Below are 16894 nucleotides of genomic sequence, written 5' to 3'. Positions count from 1 at the left end.
AAAAACAGATAAAGCAAACAGCAACCAAGCCCAGAAGGGAGACTTGGGTCGGGACGCCCAGAAGCAATACCAGAGCCAGAGGATCCCCGGACGCATGAGGAGAAGTTGAAGCAGACTTGATGAGAAAAAAAAAAGACAAAAGGCACGCTGGGAGACTCTCATTCGAAGAAAGACAAAAAAAGATAAAAATGCAGGAGATTTGGTCCCAACCATTTGAAGAAAAAAGACAAAGAAAGTACAACTGGGAAAGCTGGGAAAGCTGGAGCAAGAAAAGCCAAACACCTCAGGTCAACCAAGGGGAAATCCGGAAATGGGAAGCTTGCTGGGAAACTTTCATCCTGTCGCAGCAAAAAGAGAAGAGCTATAAGAAAAAAGGAAACGACATGTCCTCTAGGACAACCAGGCGCTGAACCAACTTCAAAGGGCAAAAAGGAAAATTGGTAGTACCCCCAGGAGCCCGCCACTGTGCTATAAAAAGGGGGAAAGGAAGAGATAGGATTCAATTTTTTGGAGAAGCATAGACCATTCATTAAGACACTGAGAGTTATTTTTCTAAAAGTCCCGAAAGATATAAGAAATACTCTGTAAAACAAAAGGGAAAACAGAGGAACTTGTTTTCCCGGGATCCCCGAAACAGCCACTACATTACACGCTCGGATTCAACGGATTCAAACTTTGCAAGTCTTTGAAGCTTGAATGGCTATCAAAGTCTGTAATTTTTGAACTCACTTGAACCTTGCACCATGTTGTAGTGAGCTTTGTAATCACAGTTTTAAAAGAGAACAAAAAAACTAATAAAACATACCTCATCAGTCGGAGGATCCCTAACATGTTCTTCGCATTTTATTTCACTTATTATGCATTTCCTTTACTGCTAAATGTTGTTCAATACAAATACTCTTTTTTAGTTTGTTTGTAATTGTAGGAAGCTTGTTTCTGTGCACAAATCTATTCCTAAATCAGCCTGTTAGCTGCGGGGAATTGATCCCAGTCCACCAAGTACCCCTCACACGGCCCAGGATCCTCGGGCCATAGTGCTAAAAAAAAAAGCACTCTCACATTTTGGCGACTCCGCTGGGGACTGGGTAAAGGAAAAGGGAAGAAGTAATCCCTTCGCAGAACATGCCTCCAAGACAAAGGAACAGTAAAGGCACCAATGCGCCACCCACGGCCTCTGAGCCCGTGGGAGAGAATGAAGTAGCCTCCAGACAACGAGGCGAGGTGCCCCTAGCAGAGCACGAGGCCGTGTCAGAACAGAGGAATGCGAGACAGGAGCTAGACCCTATAGCTCAGATGACTACGATGTTGAAAGATTTGCAACAAGAAGTTCGCCTCCTTAAAGAGGGCAAAACACAGGAAGTCAGAGACAATGCCCCTCACGCAGGCAACCAAGATGGAGCCCAGCCAGAGGGAGGGTCAGCAGTGGGAGGAGAACTAACCCCCAATACCTAACACTAGCAGACGTCAGTGCCCTACTGGAACAAGAAAGGGGAAAGCTTTCCGGGATTCCCAAGCAATTTTCTCGGGATCCCCCATTCCCACCAGAACTTCTCGGCAAGCCATATCCCAAGGGATATGAGCCACCAAAGTTCCACCCTTTTGATGGAAGGAGTGGAAGTGCAGTAGAACACGTGAGTAGGTTCGTCCACACCATGGGCCCCTACGCAGGAGACCGGGAGCTGTGTCTAAGAGAGTTTGCTAAGTCCCTAGTGGACAGAGCATACACTTGGTACACCACTCTGAGACCTGGGTCCATTAAGACCTGGGACGAAATGATGGAAAGATTTTGTGCAAAGTACTACCCTGGTGAGGACAAAGTCACATTCCAAAGTCTTCAGATGGTAAGACAGAGGCCTGGAGAGGATCCTGTCCAGTTCATCAAAAGATTCGAAGATGTGTCCCTAGACTGTTATGGGGACCATGAAGAAAAGGAGCTCGTGGAGACCTGTGTCTCTAATATGCTTTTCGATTACAGACTCAATCTCGAAAATTTATGCATCACACAGTTCGCTGACCTGCTACAGAGAACAAGGAGGACAGCACAAACCATGAGGGCGAAGCGGGTGCCAGCGTCCCAAGCCATGACAGCATCAGTAGGGAAAAAAGGAAGAGGCCCGACGGGAAAACATTTGAGGAACCGCCGGTGATCCCATGCACTGAAGAAGAATTAAACCACGTCCTGGATAAATGGATCGGGGATGGAGTGGTTAGGCCATTCACTGTGTCCAGGCCACCAACCGAGGAAGAAAGGAAAAATCCTTTGTTCTGCAGAATTCATAACTATGTTAAACATTCCACCAAAGATTGCTGGACTCTCCGCAGACTTTTTCACAGGAAGTTGAAAGAAGGAACCCTGGAGCTTACCCAGAAGGAGCCAGAGGTACAAAGGAACCCCCTGCCCAACCACAAAGGAAAAGGGGTGGTAGCTGTGGTAATCCATGGAACCTAGCAGAAGCAGAAGAGCCAGAAGGATCCTTCCACCCAAGCACAGTCAGAACCCTTCAGAAGAATCCCAAGTTCAGATCACTGTTCAATCAGCTGGGATTTGGGCCAGAAGCAAGAAGGGTGGCTACGGAATCTCTCATGACCATAGCAGCAGACTCAGGAATGGAATGTTTCACAGCAGAATCACATGCCAGTCGAGCTTTCCTGGAGACGACCAATGCCATAACTTTCACCGATGAAGACATGGAGGTTGAGCATTCAGACCACCGTAGGCCTCTCTATCTAATGGCCACCATAAATGGCGTCCAAATCAGGAGAGCACTAGTAGACACAGGAGCATCACTCAACCTCATAGCCCAAAGTACCTTGGAAGCCGTGGGTTTAGCGGAAGGAGGATCCTGGGGCTCCCATGGAAATAACCGGATTCGGGGGATCCGCAGAATCAACCGAAGGATATATACAACTAGCCCTCAGGGTGGGGCCAATAGTAGCCTTGACCAGGTTTCATGTAATCAATTCAGAGGTGTCCTACCATATACTACTGGACGGCCATGGCTCCATAAGCACCGCCTTATACCATCTACATACCATCAGTGTGTTAAAGGAGATTGAATGGGAGGCCTGTAAGGATCCCTGCCAACCATAATCCTTTCAGCCAAGGAGAAGTAAACTTTGCAGAAACAATGTTCTATGAGGAGCTAGAACCCGATGATGAGAGTCCCATATCAGGGACCCAGGAACACCTATCTTGGAAAAAGAAGAAGGAGGAGGTACCCATGACCTGAGAGACCTCCTGAAAAGAAAAAGACAAAAGAAGGAGCCCAGCACCTCAGGATCCCGGGAATGTGTAGTGGTACGGGAACCCGGGGAAGATTAATATACCGCTTGTGAAGGTGCGCGGGACCTGAGTGCATCGTGCAGGAAGGTCCCGACCACCAGAGTGTATGATAGCCCAAGAGGAAGTCCCAGATGAACCACTCAAAGAAATGCAAATTCAGCCTGAAGAAGAATTGCAGGAAGTAGACTTGGGGCTGAGCTGGGATCCCACAAGCCTGTTTTTGTCAGTAGTCAATTGACAGCACAAGAAAAGGGGCCACTGGTAGCTTTGCTCAAGGAATACACAGATGTGTTCGCGTGGAGCTATGATGAGATGCCTGGTCTGGATCCCGGCTAGTAGTCCATGCCCTCAATGTGGACCCAGGAGTTAGACCAGTAATCCAACCAGCCAGGGTCTTTCACACTGACATAGAGGCCCAAATAACTCAAGAAGTCAAGAAGCTGTTAGCAGCTGGCTTTATTAAGCCCATTCAGCACCCCAGATGGCTTTCTAACATAGTACCTGTGAAGAAAAAGAACGGCCAGATCCGTTGCTGTGTAGACTTCCGCAACCTGAATAAAGCATGTCCCAAGGATGAGTTCCCACTCCCTAATATCGATCTCCTTGTAGATTCTGCTGCGGGAAGTTCTATGTTCTCATTCATGGATGGATACAGTGGGTACAACCAGATTCGTATGGCTGCCAAGGATGCCGAGAAGACAGCATTCAGGACACCAATCGGAATTTTTATTACACTGTGATGCCCTTTGGTCTCAAAAATGCAGGAGCCACATACCCTTCTCCTCATGCGTCCGGGGATCCTCTGGCTCTGGTATTGCTTCTGGGCGTCCCGACCCAAGTCTCCCTTCTGGGCTTGGTTGCTGTTTGCTTTATCTGTTTTTCTTGGGCCCTTTTCTTTGTGGACCTCTGAATCAAGTCTTCTGGGCTCCCTTCTTTTTCTTTCTTTTCCCCTTCCCTTCTTTTATTGTGAGAGCCCATCCTTTCTCTTTTTTTGTGAAATGGGCCCAAGGTCTTTTTTCACCTCTTTTCTTTTTGGGCCTATTTTGTGGCTATTTAATTATTTTGTACCTCAACAGATACTTAAAAAACCATGCCATATTCACGTATTAGAAGTTATGTTTAGGATAAATTATACACTTAGAGAAGGCATATGCCATTCTTTAGTCAACTAGCACCTCTAATATGGAAAGATTAAATTAACACCTCTATGGAAAAATTATTTGACAGCAACTCCTTTCAATGTTTAGACCCACCGGCTATTGCAGAAACCAAGTCAACCAACACCTCTAATATGGAAATATTAAATAGAGCAAATCACTCTAAGAAGCATACCCCACATGTAAGCAAATATCTCAAGAAGCCAGAATTCAAAGTTACAACCACTTCGAATTAAAACCATCAACAAATGCCAAAGTTAAACATAGGATGTCTAGATTATCAATCCAATCAATCAAGAAGAATGCAGCTTATGTAGTAATCTATCAATGCATCCAATAGTCCAATACTAAAATATAAATGTTTCAAAAACAATTCTATATCTCAAATTTTATAACTAGTGTTCAATAACAAATAAAAAGATGCTCTGATAAGCAATGCAAATGTATAAATATAAGCCTCTATATAAGCAATGCAAATATACAAATACAATTGAAACGAAACACAACGAAATTTAATAAAAACAAAGCATTAGAAAAATACTTTGCTGCCCGTGCTCCACTTATTAAGTATATCATAATTTTTTTTTCATTTTTTATAAAAAAAAAAAAAAAGAAAAAAAAAAAGCCTTCCATATCAGTTCTCTCTATCGAACAGTTGGTGTGCAATAGAGACGAGACCAAAATTTTTATTAGAAAATAAGAAACTCTAAGGAAATCAAATTAGTTTATTGACTCTAATAAGATTAATTAAATAGAAAAATAGAGATAAGATCAAGAAACAGAGTGAAAGAGAGACAGAGAGAAAAGACCCAAAAACCCAAAACCTAAACCCAGATAGTGGTGAAGAACAATAGAAAATCATTCAAAACCACCAAATCATCAACTCGTACAATAAACTAATAAATTCAAACATGACAAAAACCATATGAAATCAAAATTTTGAGTACCAATATTCAAGGTTGAGCCAATGTTTTCAGAACTCCATTCTTCGTCACAGGAGGTTGAGCGAACTTCAATTGAAAGCCACAGTGCAGGTCGTTTTGTGAGAGAGAATCGTTTTGTGAGAGAGAGTAGCGGTGATGGGTTGATTTTGTGAGAGAAGAGTTTCTGAAGAGGGAGAGTTGTGTTGATGTATTCTGAAGAGAAACCAAGAGCACAATGGAGAGAAGGAAAAGAGTTTTGATGAGAGAGAAAGAATATTTATTTAATATGGCTGGGTAATTTTTTAAGATAAAATAAGCCTATGGAGTTGCGATAGTGTTTTCTATATCAAGAGAACCATTGTAGCAACTTCAAAAAATATTTGGAAAAGTTTTGCATTTGGAGAATTTGTTGGAGCTGATTTTTGGGGTTTGCTCTCCAAAAAATAGATTTAGCTAATCTATATGAGATGCTCTAAATGTACTCTTCTAGCATGAAGTGATTTCTCTTCATTAAAAAAAAAAAATCAAATAAAAATATAAATTTCAAAAAGTTTAAATTAAAACCATGAATTTTTCAAAATTTTCAATTTTCTTCCATTTATGCGCTCTACTAAGTTAAGATGAATAAAATGGAAATATACTAAAAGGTAGGATTTAAAATGGGAAAATTTACTAAAAAAACAAAAGTAGTCCTTATGAATTAAAAGATGAGGGCAACTTGCTTCAGAAGGTTTGGTCATGTTCAATGGAGAGAAATTAATGCACTAATAAGAAAGAGTGAGTTGATTCTAGTTGAAGAAATGTAAAAAAAGAAAAAAAAAAAACCAAAAATCACATTAGTAAAAGTAAAAAAAAAAAAAAAAAAAAAGACATGTCAATTAAGGAAATAACATAAAGTATGACTTTAGAGTAAAATTAAGGAAAATAATACATGTTGACCGACTATAACTAATCTTTTGAGAATTCATAGTTGACTTCAAAATTGTGGGGTTAAGACTTTGATGTTGTTGTTTGTGAAGTTCAATGAGTTATCATTAACTAAAATAACTAAAATTAACTTAAGTTTACACAAATTTTAACCAAAGTCTAATTAAAAGAAATCCTTCTATATAATATTAGGTACATTATATGAGAGTTGTGAAATTATATAATAATAATTAGTCATTTAATTATTCTTATCCTAAAAATTAGGTGAAAATATCATAACATTGTTTCTTAAATGAGATTTTATTGTTAAAGTTTAAAAATATTTAAAAAAATATTGCTTTGATTTTCAAGAGTTTATATGAATAAAAGAAGTTTAAATATTAGAATATTTTACATATCATAAGATCTTTTATTTAATGATAAGAGACTTTATCAGTTGAGCTAATTGAAATCCACTTACACCATGTAACAAAATGTAAGTATTATAAGTGTAAGATATAATTTTACAATGAATCACATTTTAAATACTTAACATTATGTTTTCAGTGCAATTCTATTACAAAAGTGTTAAAATACTAAAAAACTACTTCCAAAAAGGGAACATATCACCTATAATGGAATATATTACACTTCCAAAAAGGGCAATTCGACTAATTGCAACATGTCATGTCACTTAGAAGCTTGATTGTCTTTAGCTTTCTTGTCTTAGGGAAAGAAAAGAAGACAAGTTAAAGGATGGACATAAAGTTGTTATGTGCATCATTACTTTGTGTGGGAGATCCTTGATCGTGTACAAAATCTCGTAATAAAATGATAAATCATAATAAAAATAGCATCTTTTATTATTATACTGAATTATGATTTTTCACATATTTCAATAAAATAAAAGAAGAAATTTTACAGATTTAAGTTTAACTAGTATGGGATGGTAATTGGTGCATTGGTATATAGAATGAGATAGAGTAATTAAGAAGCTGTTTGGATGCAAAAATTTCATCACTCAATTTCCATCACTTATAACTCATCACTCATCACTCTAAAATACTATGTTTGTTTGGCACTATCACTCACTTCCCATCGATTAATATTTTTCACACTATTTGTGAGCCCCATACCTCTCACCCAGTGTTTTTTTTTTTTTTTTTTAGTACCCAAACTCATCAAACCCAGTGAAAAAAAAAAAAACCCAGAACAGAACCAGTGAAAAAAGAAGACAAAAAGAAGAAAAAAGAAACCTAGAACAGACCGAACCAGTGAAAAAAAAAAAAATAACAACCAACACAAGAGAAGAAATGAAAAAAAAAAAAGAAAAGTCAAAATGTGGTCAAAAGGTTCGGCTGAGTATTGTTTGTGGGTCCCCTATGTGTGTTTAATTACGATATTGTTATTGAGTTATGAGTTATGGAAACAGAAAACAGCCAAAATGTGTTTTCAGTTTCCATAACTCACAACTCAAAAGTCAGAGAATTGAGTGATAGAAACAGAGTTATTGTGCAGCCAAACAACCTTTTTGTTATGGGTCCTACCATTTTTAAGTTATGAGTTATGAAAATGGAGAATTGAGTTATGGAAACAAGTGAACCAAACATCCTCTAATGCATCGGTAGATGCATTATACCCACAACATTTTTTTGTCTCATTTTTTGTGTTTTATTTTAGGTGAAACTATGCTGTAAGTTCTTAAAGTTTACATGCTAAGTGTAATTAGTCCCTAAAGTTTTAAGTGAGTACTATTAGTCCTTGAAGTTTTAAAAATGAGTATTATTGGTCACTTTGTGAACTTCTATTTAGTTTTCTTACTTATATGTCTGATGGAACAATGATTTGCATTTTTAACGACGTGGCAACTGCTTTTAGTATTAAAAAAATTACATGTCAGCAAATACACCACCCACCTCATTTGCCACTACCTCAAGTCCGCTATAATCTCCAGTTCCATTGCTTGATCCAGCCAATACTTTCATCTCCCTTCTCCTTGACTCATAATTCATCTCATAATAATTTTCTTCTTTTTCTCTTATAAATTAACTAGTTTAAAAAAAATAAAAAAAATGAATCACATTTTAAGTTGTGATGTGCTTTTGTGATAGAACATATTTTAATATATATATATATATATGTATATATGAGAATTTTTTTATCAATTATAACAGTTAGTTAGTCAATAAAATAGCAATATCCAACAAATAATTCGGTTAACTCGAAGTGCACAACAGGCTTTAATAGTAACTAAAAAAACAGAATCAAAGATCTTCCAAACTTAATCCAGCAAGAACTAGAACTACCCCAGCAATTCTTGTAGGAAGTAAGTAGGAACAGGGAAAAAAAATTCTATTAAGGATTTAGTGGGCCAACTCCAACGTGACAAAGATGAAGAAGAACTGTACTGAAGCCCAACTTCATTCGATTTTAGTACTCATCCCAAAATGCAAAATCACCCAACCAAAAAACCATAAAAGATTTTCTAGTACACGTGCAATATATATATATATAAAATTAGTTAATAACTATGAGTTAGTTCGTGTAACATGTTAGATTTTTTTGCATAAAAAAGAAAAAGAAAAACTTGGATTTTCTAGTAAGCGTGCAGCGCAAAAAACCTAATTGACTTTGTATTTTTTTTTTTATGAGATTTTTTTTATTTATTTTAATTTACTTTGTAAGAAAAGAAAAAAGAAAAAACAAGAGAGGGTAAAGACCTTACGGTAAGAGCATTGTTGTTGCATGGCTATGAACCCAAATGAGCTTTATTATCATATGTTGAATTAAGATCGTCTAGGGTTCTTAGGTTACTCTAGCACATAGAGTTTCTTAAATCTTGACAATTTCTTTTGTATCTTTCGTATTTAAGGTCCGTATTATACCAAGTCAGAATTCTACTAACAAACCCATTAAAAAAAATTATGCCACAGTACCAAGTCATTCTTTCTCTTTTACATGGTTAGTGAAAGATCCACAATTTGAGTCCAAATTGCTCTCTATGGTGATGCAAAGGTTTGAAAAGTGTTTTGGATGATTAAAGAGCGATGGTGTCTTGTCTGGAGAGACTTTTGATATTTTCTCTCTCTAGAAACGTTAACATTAACGTCAATGTTAACAATCGATTGAGTTTTTTGTTTCCAAAAACTATTAGTCTACGAGTATGATATTTTTTTGGGATAAAATTTAATAATTTGTATTTATTATAATTTGGAAATACATATTTTTAATTTTCAAAAAAATAAAAAGGATAAACTTTATAGATAAGCATAATTGTAATTTATTTTTTGCATGTGTGTTTGAAAGTGGTGTAATGATATAGAGAAAAGTTAGGGTAGGAAAAATAAAATGAAAGTAAGGGAAAAGAAGGCTAAATTTTAGGAGTTCTATTATTTTTTATTTTTTAAATTTTAAATTGGGGTGTTTTATTTTAATTTTTTTTTTGAGAATAGGGGTGTTTTACTTTTATTCAGATAAAAAAAATCTAAATTTTAGGGAATAAAAAGATGAATATGAAGGAAAAAAAAAGTCCTAAATTTTAAAAGCTTTCATTTTTGAATTCAAAATAAAATTTGTTATTTAACATTTATAACTTTATTTTTAAGATAAGTTACCACTCATTAACGAGGGTATTTTTTTTGATGAATTAACAAGGGTATTTTTGAGCCATATAAAAAGTTCATAAAGAGAATCCTCTTATAAATATAAAAGGGTTTTACTAATGTATTCTTTTAGGGCATATATTAGAAAACCATTTTAAAAAACATTTTATAAAAAAATAAAAAAAGTAACTGATTTAACCGTTTTTTCATTTTTTCATAATTGTTTTTTAAAAATAAATGGTTAATGTATGTCACCCAATATTAAATACTATAGAATAGATAAATATATTATTCTATAAAAAAATACTAACAAATGTCTTTAGAGATTGATTAACAATCCATTTCATTTAAAGAAAATTTTTATTATAAAAGAAAAAAAAATGTAATTAATATTTTAATAATTTTTTTTTTATTTAAGATAAAAGTAGCGTGAAAACATTTTCACAAAAAAAGAAAAAAAAAAAAGTGGCTTGAAAACTTATTATTTGTTTGGTAGAGTAGTTTGGAAATTGTTGTTTATAGTTTTTTGAAATACGTGTGGGTGAAAAAATATGTTGAAATGCGTGAAATGCTGTTTAAAAACTAAAAAATGTTGTTTGAAATGACAAACCAAACAAGGCCTTAATTGTTAACCATTCCTCTGGTAGTCGTTAAGGCGACTCTATTTTATAAACTTTATCAGTGTAACGCTGACTTGTTGGACTAAACAACTCTCGCTTGATCCCATATCTTGGGGTTTATACCAGTCTAAAACCCTAGCCCATCGTTCTTTGCCACTGATTCCGACAAAGGTTCTCTCTCTGTGATATTATTGTTCTTGCTTTCGTGTTTGATTGATTTCATTTTCGAAACTTATATTATCATTGATAATGAAATTTTGGTATGATTGAGTTGTAAAGGAGCTTTTTTTTTTTTGGGTTTTGTTTTCTGGGTATTTCTTTTTTCCTTGGGAGAGTATCAACTTTTGATATGGGTCTATGTAAAGAATGGTTTTTTTTTTGGGGGGGGGGGTTTGTTTTTGCTTATAATTATGATGTGTTATGTGGTTTCAGGTCTGAGGAAAATGGCCGGTGCTCGGGAAATTACAGCGGCAGAGTTCTTGCAGGTATGTTGTCATGTCCATTCTGTTTGGTTACTGAGGAATTATAGGAAAATATATGAAAGATTGGGAATTTTGTGATGGTAAAGTAACTTTTGTTTTGTTTGGGTACTAAAAAGTGCATGTTGTTAAAATTCCAATTTTTTTTTTTTTTTTTTTAAGTACTTCATGTTTTCTAATCAAGCAAGCAAAGTTTTAACTTTTTGTGTTTGTTTATGTGTGCATATTGGTTGTCTTTCTGGGCCGTGGCTTAAGCTAGCTTTTTTTTTTTTTTTTATTATAAATTTGTGTCTATATTTTTTTTTGTATTTCAGGGTACCAGTAGGCAAAATCTGTTTTTACATAGAAATTTTCAAAGAAATAGAAGTCGTTTGCTGTGGGGTACACTCAATAGACAGAATCCAAAACTGGGTATATCTAATAGAAGAGGGGTTTCATTGAGGTGTTGTGCTCAAGCAAAGCCCAGAGCTATTGTTTCTGGGGGTGTGAGCAGTACAGTTGATGAGCAATCAAGCTTGGTTGAGAAACCTGCCGAGGAAGTTATCCATTTTTTCCGGATTCCGCTGCTCCAGGAAGGTGCAACTGCTGAGCTTTTGAAGTCTGTTCAAACCAAAGTCTCAAATCAGATTGTTGGTTTGAAAACTGAACAGTGCTTCAATATTGGGCTTGATTCAAGGCTTTCAAGTGAAAAGCTTGCTGTCCTTAAGTGGCTTCTTCAGGAGACTTACGAGCCTGAGAATTTGGGGAAGGAGAGCTTTCTCGAGAAGAAGAAGCAGGAGGGGTTAAATTCAGTTATAGTTGAGGTTGGGCCTCGGCTGTCTTTTACTACAGCTTGGTCTTCTAATGCTGTATCAATTTGTCGAGCATGTGGGTTGACAGAGGTGACCCGTATGGAACAATTGTCTCTCTCTCAAAGACCTTATGAGAGAATGCATGAGGTCCTGTCAAGTGACATTTTAATTTTTGCATTTAGCCTTTTTTTACCTCTTTTATTAAGGTTTTGTTTTTTTTTATTTTTGGTTACCCAAAAGTTCACATTATCTTATTTTACTGCTATCTCATTAATTGCCTAAACTTACACCACAACTTTCACTATTCTTCATGTCTTTTAGCATACCCATTGTTTTACTCTTTTTTTTTTTTTTTTTTTAAGTAAGGGCTAATAGTAATAACTAACGAGATAATACTCTAAAGAGAGAAAGAGAGACACAAAAATATTGTGGATTGTTAAATAAAAGGCATTATTTCACTATAGATTACCAAAATAAAAGACCTGAAACTAACAAAAAATTTGAAAGAGAGAGAAACAGGAATTTGAGGGATCACCACCTCCGTTATACTAATCTCCCACCACCATCAAGATACTGAAACCACTATGGGTAATCTTTTTTTCTTTTTAAATTAGGGACTTAAATATGATTTAGGTTAGGTAATTTGGTTAGTTAGTTTTTTTTTTTGGAATATAAATAGAAAGAATATTTGGTGTACAATGTAAAGTCATATTTAACTATGGTTTAATTTTAAATCATCTATAAGACACATGCATACACACTTGCCCACCCATGTCTTAATATCACATTATTGATGAGTGGAAGATAGTCAGAGAGTTGGGTATACTTTTATTTCATAGTATGAAATACGTGAACACAATACAAATTAGTTTATTTCATGGTCCCATTACTCTTTTGCATTTATTTTTGATTTCATGATTTAAAAAAATAATAATCTTACCTTAAGAAGGCTACAAATATGCAGTAAAGCTACTAAACCAATTTTTAATATCTCAAAATGTATATGTTTCTTTACTCTAATTTAGTTTACTTTTTCTTTATAATTTATGTACAACATTATTCAAAACTGTTTTATATAAAATATCATAAAATTATCCGTGCATCACACGGGCAACTTACTAGTTACATTAAAACCCTACCTAATTACTATTTGTTTACTAGTTGATTAAAAATATAATATTAAAAAAAAATTGAATGTCTACTTCCTTTAGTTCATGGTCAAAAGTAAGTGTTGATTTAATAATAGTAAAGAGTAATTATAATAAAATGAACATTATAGATTTCAAATTCTATATATTTAAAAACAAAAATGATCATATCAAAACGAAAAATTATTACCTCTTGCATAAACTCTCCTCCGCCCACGCCAACTCTCATACTCATGAGTAGAACTCATTCTCTTGTGAAAGGAAATTGGAATTTATTTTAGACGTCCCTAATAATTTTTTCTTAAAAATTAGGGGCTGATGGACTTTTACTTCTCTTTGTTCCATGGGCCTACACCGTCAATATTGAAATCAAGCATTTACTCACAAAAAGGAAAGCGGAGTAAGATGAAGAGACCACAGATCAGACCCAGCCCATCATAGGACCTTTAAGAATTTCTCTTTGTTGACACAACTTAGGGTCCGTTTGTTTCGGGTGAAAATGTTTTCAGGAAATGGTTTTACAGAAAATTGTGTGTTTGGTAGCTCCAAAAAATTCGGTCAAACAGAAATTGACCGGAAAATAACACCCCTCACCCCGTAAAATGATTTCCGTTCCTATTTTACCTTCAATGCATTTTCGAAAAATACACACCCGAAGAACAGAAATGGAAAACCCAACCCGAAGAACACCTGAAGAACAGAGAATCGAAAACCCAAGCCGAAGAACACCTGAAGAACACCAGAAGAACACCTGAAGAACCATTTCCCGCCGTCGCATGCAAGCCACCGAGGTCGCCTCCGCCGAACCATCCCTCATCCCAGGATCGCACCAATCGCCGCCGTCCTCTGTTGATCTATCTCTCACTCTCAGGCAATCTCGGTGCGATCGCACCCCAGGATCGCACCGATCGCACTGAGAAAGCCGCCGTCCGCCGTCCTCCGAGATCGCACCGGATTTGATGATTTTGACCGGATTGGATGATTTTTTTTTCTTTGTGTTTTGTTTCTTTTTGTTGTCTGTGAACTGGGAAATGGTGTTAATATTTGTTTGGATGGTGAGAAAATGTGAGAAAATGTGTTTTTCAGTATTTTCAAGAATACAACCAAACACATGAAAATATTTTCTACACACAATTTTCATAATGCAACCAAACACTTGAAAATATTTTCCTTTCTTGAAAATAGCATTTCCAAAAAATAGGCTATTTTCCAGAAATTATTTTACGCGAACCAAACGGACCCTTAAAGAAATCTTGTTTGTTCACACTTCACAGGTTTAATCACTGGGCCATCAGCGTAAGTCCTGATATGGTCTAGCTTTGATCTGTTCATCGAATGGGCCTTTTATGTAAGAGAAGTGAGTCTGGACGGGTGTGTAATTTCGGGCTTTTTATTTGCCAAGAATTAGAACCCATTACAAAAACCATTTTGTTTAAGACTTAGTTTGCGTTTTGGGCTTCAAATTAAAAAGTCAGTTTATTTTAATTTTTTTTTTTTCTATTATTTATGGGTCTTATTACACTTTTTGCTACTTCATGAGTCTACTATACTATTTCAGCTAACTTTTACTTTTATCTACAGTACTTTTAACAAAAAAATTTCAGTTTCAGTAAAATAAGCAGATTTCAAACAAACCCTTACAATATGATTTCTGAAAGAATAAAAGAAATGGAAATTACATTTTGGTTTGCTGAAGATTGGCATGTACTTTGTAATTCTAGAAGTACGTAGTCATCTAGATGTAACCTATTATGATAATCTTAACAACTTTTTCTGAGACGCAATTAGTAAATCACTAATCCAAATTGGAGTTGTAGTGCCAACTTTCAAGCTTTTAAAATCAGGATTGCACAAAAGGGACCCAAAAAATAAGGGTATAGTTATACAAACAGAAGATTTTTACAGAACCCGACACGATATTTGATTGTTGTTACCATGTATACAATCGTGTACTTTGTTGATCTAATTAAGGTCCTATGCAAAATAAATAAATAAATAAAAAGATACTCTCTATTTGAAATGGATTTATGGTTTAGATTAATTAGTATTATTAAATTATTAATTGCGAAAGGAATGTCTATGCAAATGTAAAGTATGCAACATGTGGACATGTATACAAATCCACTGTCATATGATTGAAAAATATAATTTGAGTCATTTATATACTAGTATGCTACTCAAACCTCAAATAAATATACCTCTTGGATCTTAATGGTGGATGGAATAGAATGTACACTATCTATATCAAAAAAATTTAAAGAGGCATAGGAATACTAAGGAAAACAGGGGGTAGAACAAGGCAACAAGCATCCAAATGCACTAAGATTGAAAACAGTACACGTTATGAAACAAAATTAGAGGATACGAATCCATTCAAACATGGTAACACAATAATTGTTTATCTAACATTCTTAGAAAGCATTTCTCCTTTCCACTTAATACCTAGAAAAGGCCTAAAATGTGTACAGGCAGCTCCCATCATCACTCCTAGCAGTCGGGTCAAAGTTTTGTGCATTTGGATCAGTACAACCTTCAGGAACAGGAAAATTTACTTGCTGGGCTGCTTTGCCTGCACCAGAACATGACAAAAGCTTAGGAGAATTCCTTTTTATACTTCAAGTGTGTGTGCATATAAAGGAGAAAGGAGAGGGATATTTGAAACTAAGGACTTTCACTTCATAAAGCGTGATTTCGAACACTATTATCCTTGCTTAATATAGCAAGTGATAAAATACAATTTGTCCCAAAAAGTGGAACTCAACATGTGGGTCTAACTATTATTCTATCACTTCTCCTCAGGTGTGAATTTAAACAAGTCTTTAATAATTGGATGTGAGATTTTTTAATTTTAAACAAGAGGTAAAGTGGAGATAGAATGCATACTCGAGATTTCCGTGCTCTAATGGCATGATAAAATAATCCAAAAGCTTAAACTATGAATTTAATTATTTAACAATTATTCTAACAATAATTCTGCAAAAGGAAGGGCGCAAACCTCCCATCAAGGCCTCTAGGATCAAGGGAGCTAACCGTAGAAAGTTCCACTTTTAATAGCATCCTCATTTGCCTCTCCAAGAGCAGCCTCGCTCAAGTACTTGTCAGCAAGTTGGACTCTCTTCACATTCTCTTGCTCTTGGACAAGCATATTTCCATACTCAAGGAGCTTCTCAATGGTCATCCTTGGCTGCTCGAAAGTTGGGGGTCCTTCCTTTGNCTTGTTTTGTGCGGAGGGAGAGTAATTGATCAAACCCCAAGCCTCGAGGAAATCGAAGACCCTACGAATGGACCCCACGTCGCCCACAAGAGTCTTTCTAGCGTCCGTGAAGGTTATTTTTCTCGAAGGGGCTTGTTGACGTTGATGTTCTCTGAATTGCTTGACGATGGAGTTTCTGTAGTGCATGTAAACCTTAGGGTTTTTGGAAGGAGAACGAGAATCGAAGAATTCTGGGAGGAACCGAACCTCGCATTCGTGAATGTTGTCCCATGAAAACCACCCTGATTAAAATTCAAAATCGAAAATAATTAATTACGTAAATTACAAAAACAAAATAATTATTAAAAAAATTGTTAGTTGGGACATACGGGAATAACTGGGGATGTGGATGATGTCAGCATCGGAGGAGGGAGGTGGATCGGGGGGTCTGGGAGTGGCAATGGCGACGGCGGTGGCGGTGGCGGTGGCGGTGGTGGGAGTGTCGGGTTTAATTGGGGTTTGGGTTTGGGGTTGTTTGGGATTGGAAGGGGTTTCCGAATCGGGTTCGATTTCGGTGGTGGAGGGTCCGGGGGGTTGTAATATAACCGGTGTAGTTGTGATGGTAGTCGCCATTTAGAATTAGCCTCTCTGACTGTGAGAGCCGAGAGGGGGAGAGAGAGAGAGAGAGAGAGAGGATACAAATTTGAGATCGCGAGCGAGTCAGTTCGGGTGGGCAGAAAAAATAGTAACGGGTTTGTGTATCACCCACTTCAGAAACGGACCTTGGATTTG

At 36.1% G+C, this 16894-nt stretch overlaps 1 protein-coding gene across 1 annotated transcript; it reads left to right on the top strand.

The window, feature by feature from the left end:
- The first annotated feature begins 10533 nt into the window (after nucleotides 1-10533).
- On the top strand, nucleotides 10534-13313 carry LOC136061202 (probable phosphoribosylformylglycinamidine synthase, chloroplastic/mitochondrial). Its single transcript, XM_024072681.2, has 4 exons — nucleotides 10534-10662; nucleotides 10924-10976; nucleotides 11285-11918; nucleotides 13222-13313. The coding sequence occupies exons 2-4, from the start codon at nucleotides 10935-10937 to the stop codon at nucleotides 13311-13313; spliced, it is 768 nt and encodes a 255-aa protein (XP_023928449.2). The 5' UTR covers nucleotides 10534-10662; nucleotides 10924-10934.
- Nucleotides 13314-16894: the final 3581 nt, after the last annotated feature.

Source organism: Quercus suber, unplaced genomic scaffold (genome assembly GCF_002906115.3).
Source record: "Quercus suber isolate HL8 unplaced genomic scaffold, Cork oak 2.0 scaffold_133, whole genome shotgun sequence".
NCBI classification, from domain to species: domain Eukaryota; kingdom Viridiplantae; phylum Streptophyta; class Magnoliopsida; order Fagales; family Fagaceae; genus Quercus; species Quercus suber.
This window is presented reverse-complemented; position numbering and strand designations above follow the sequence as displayed.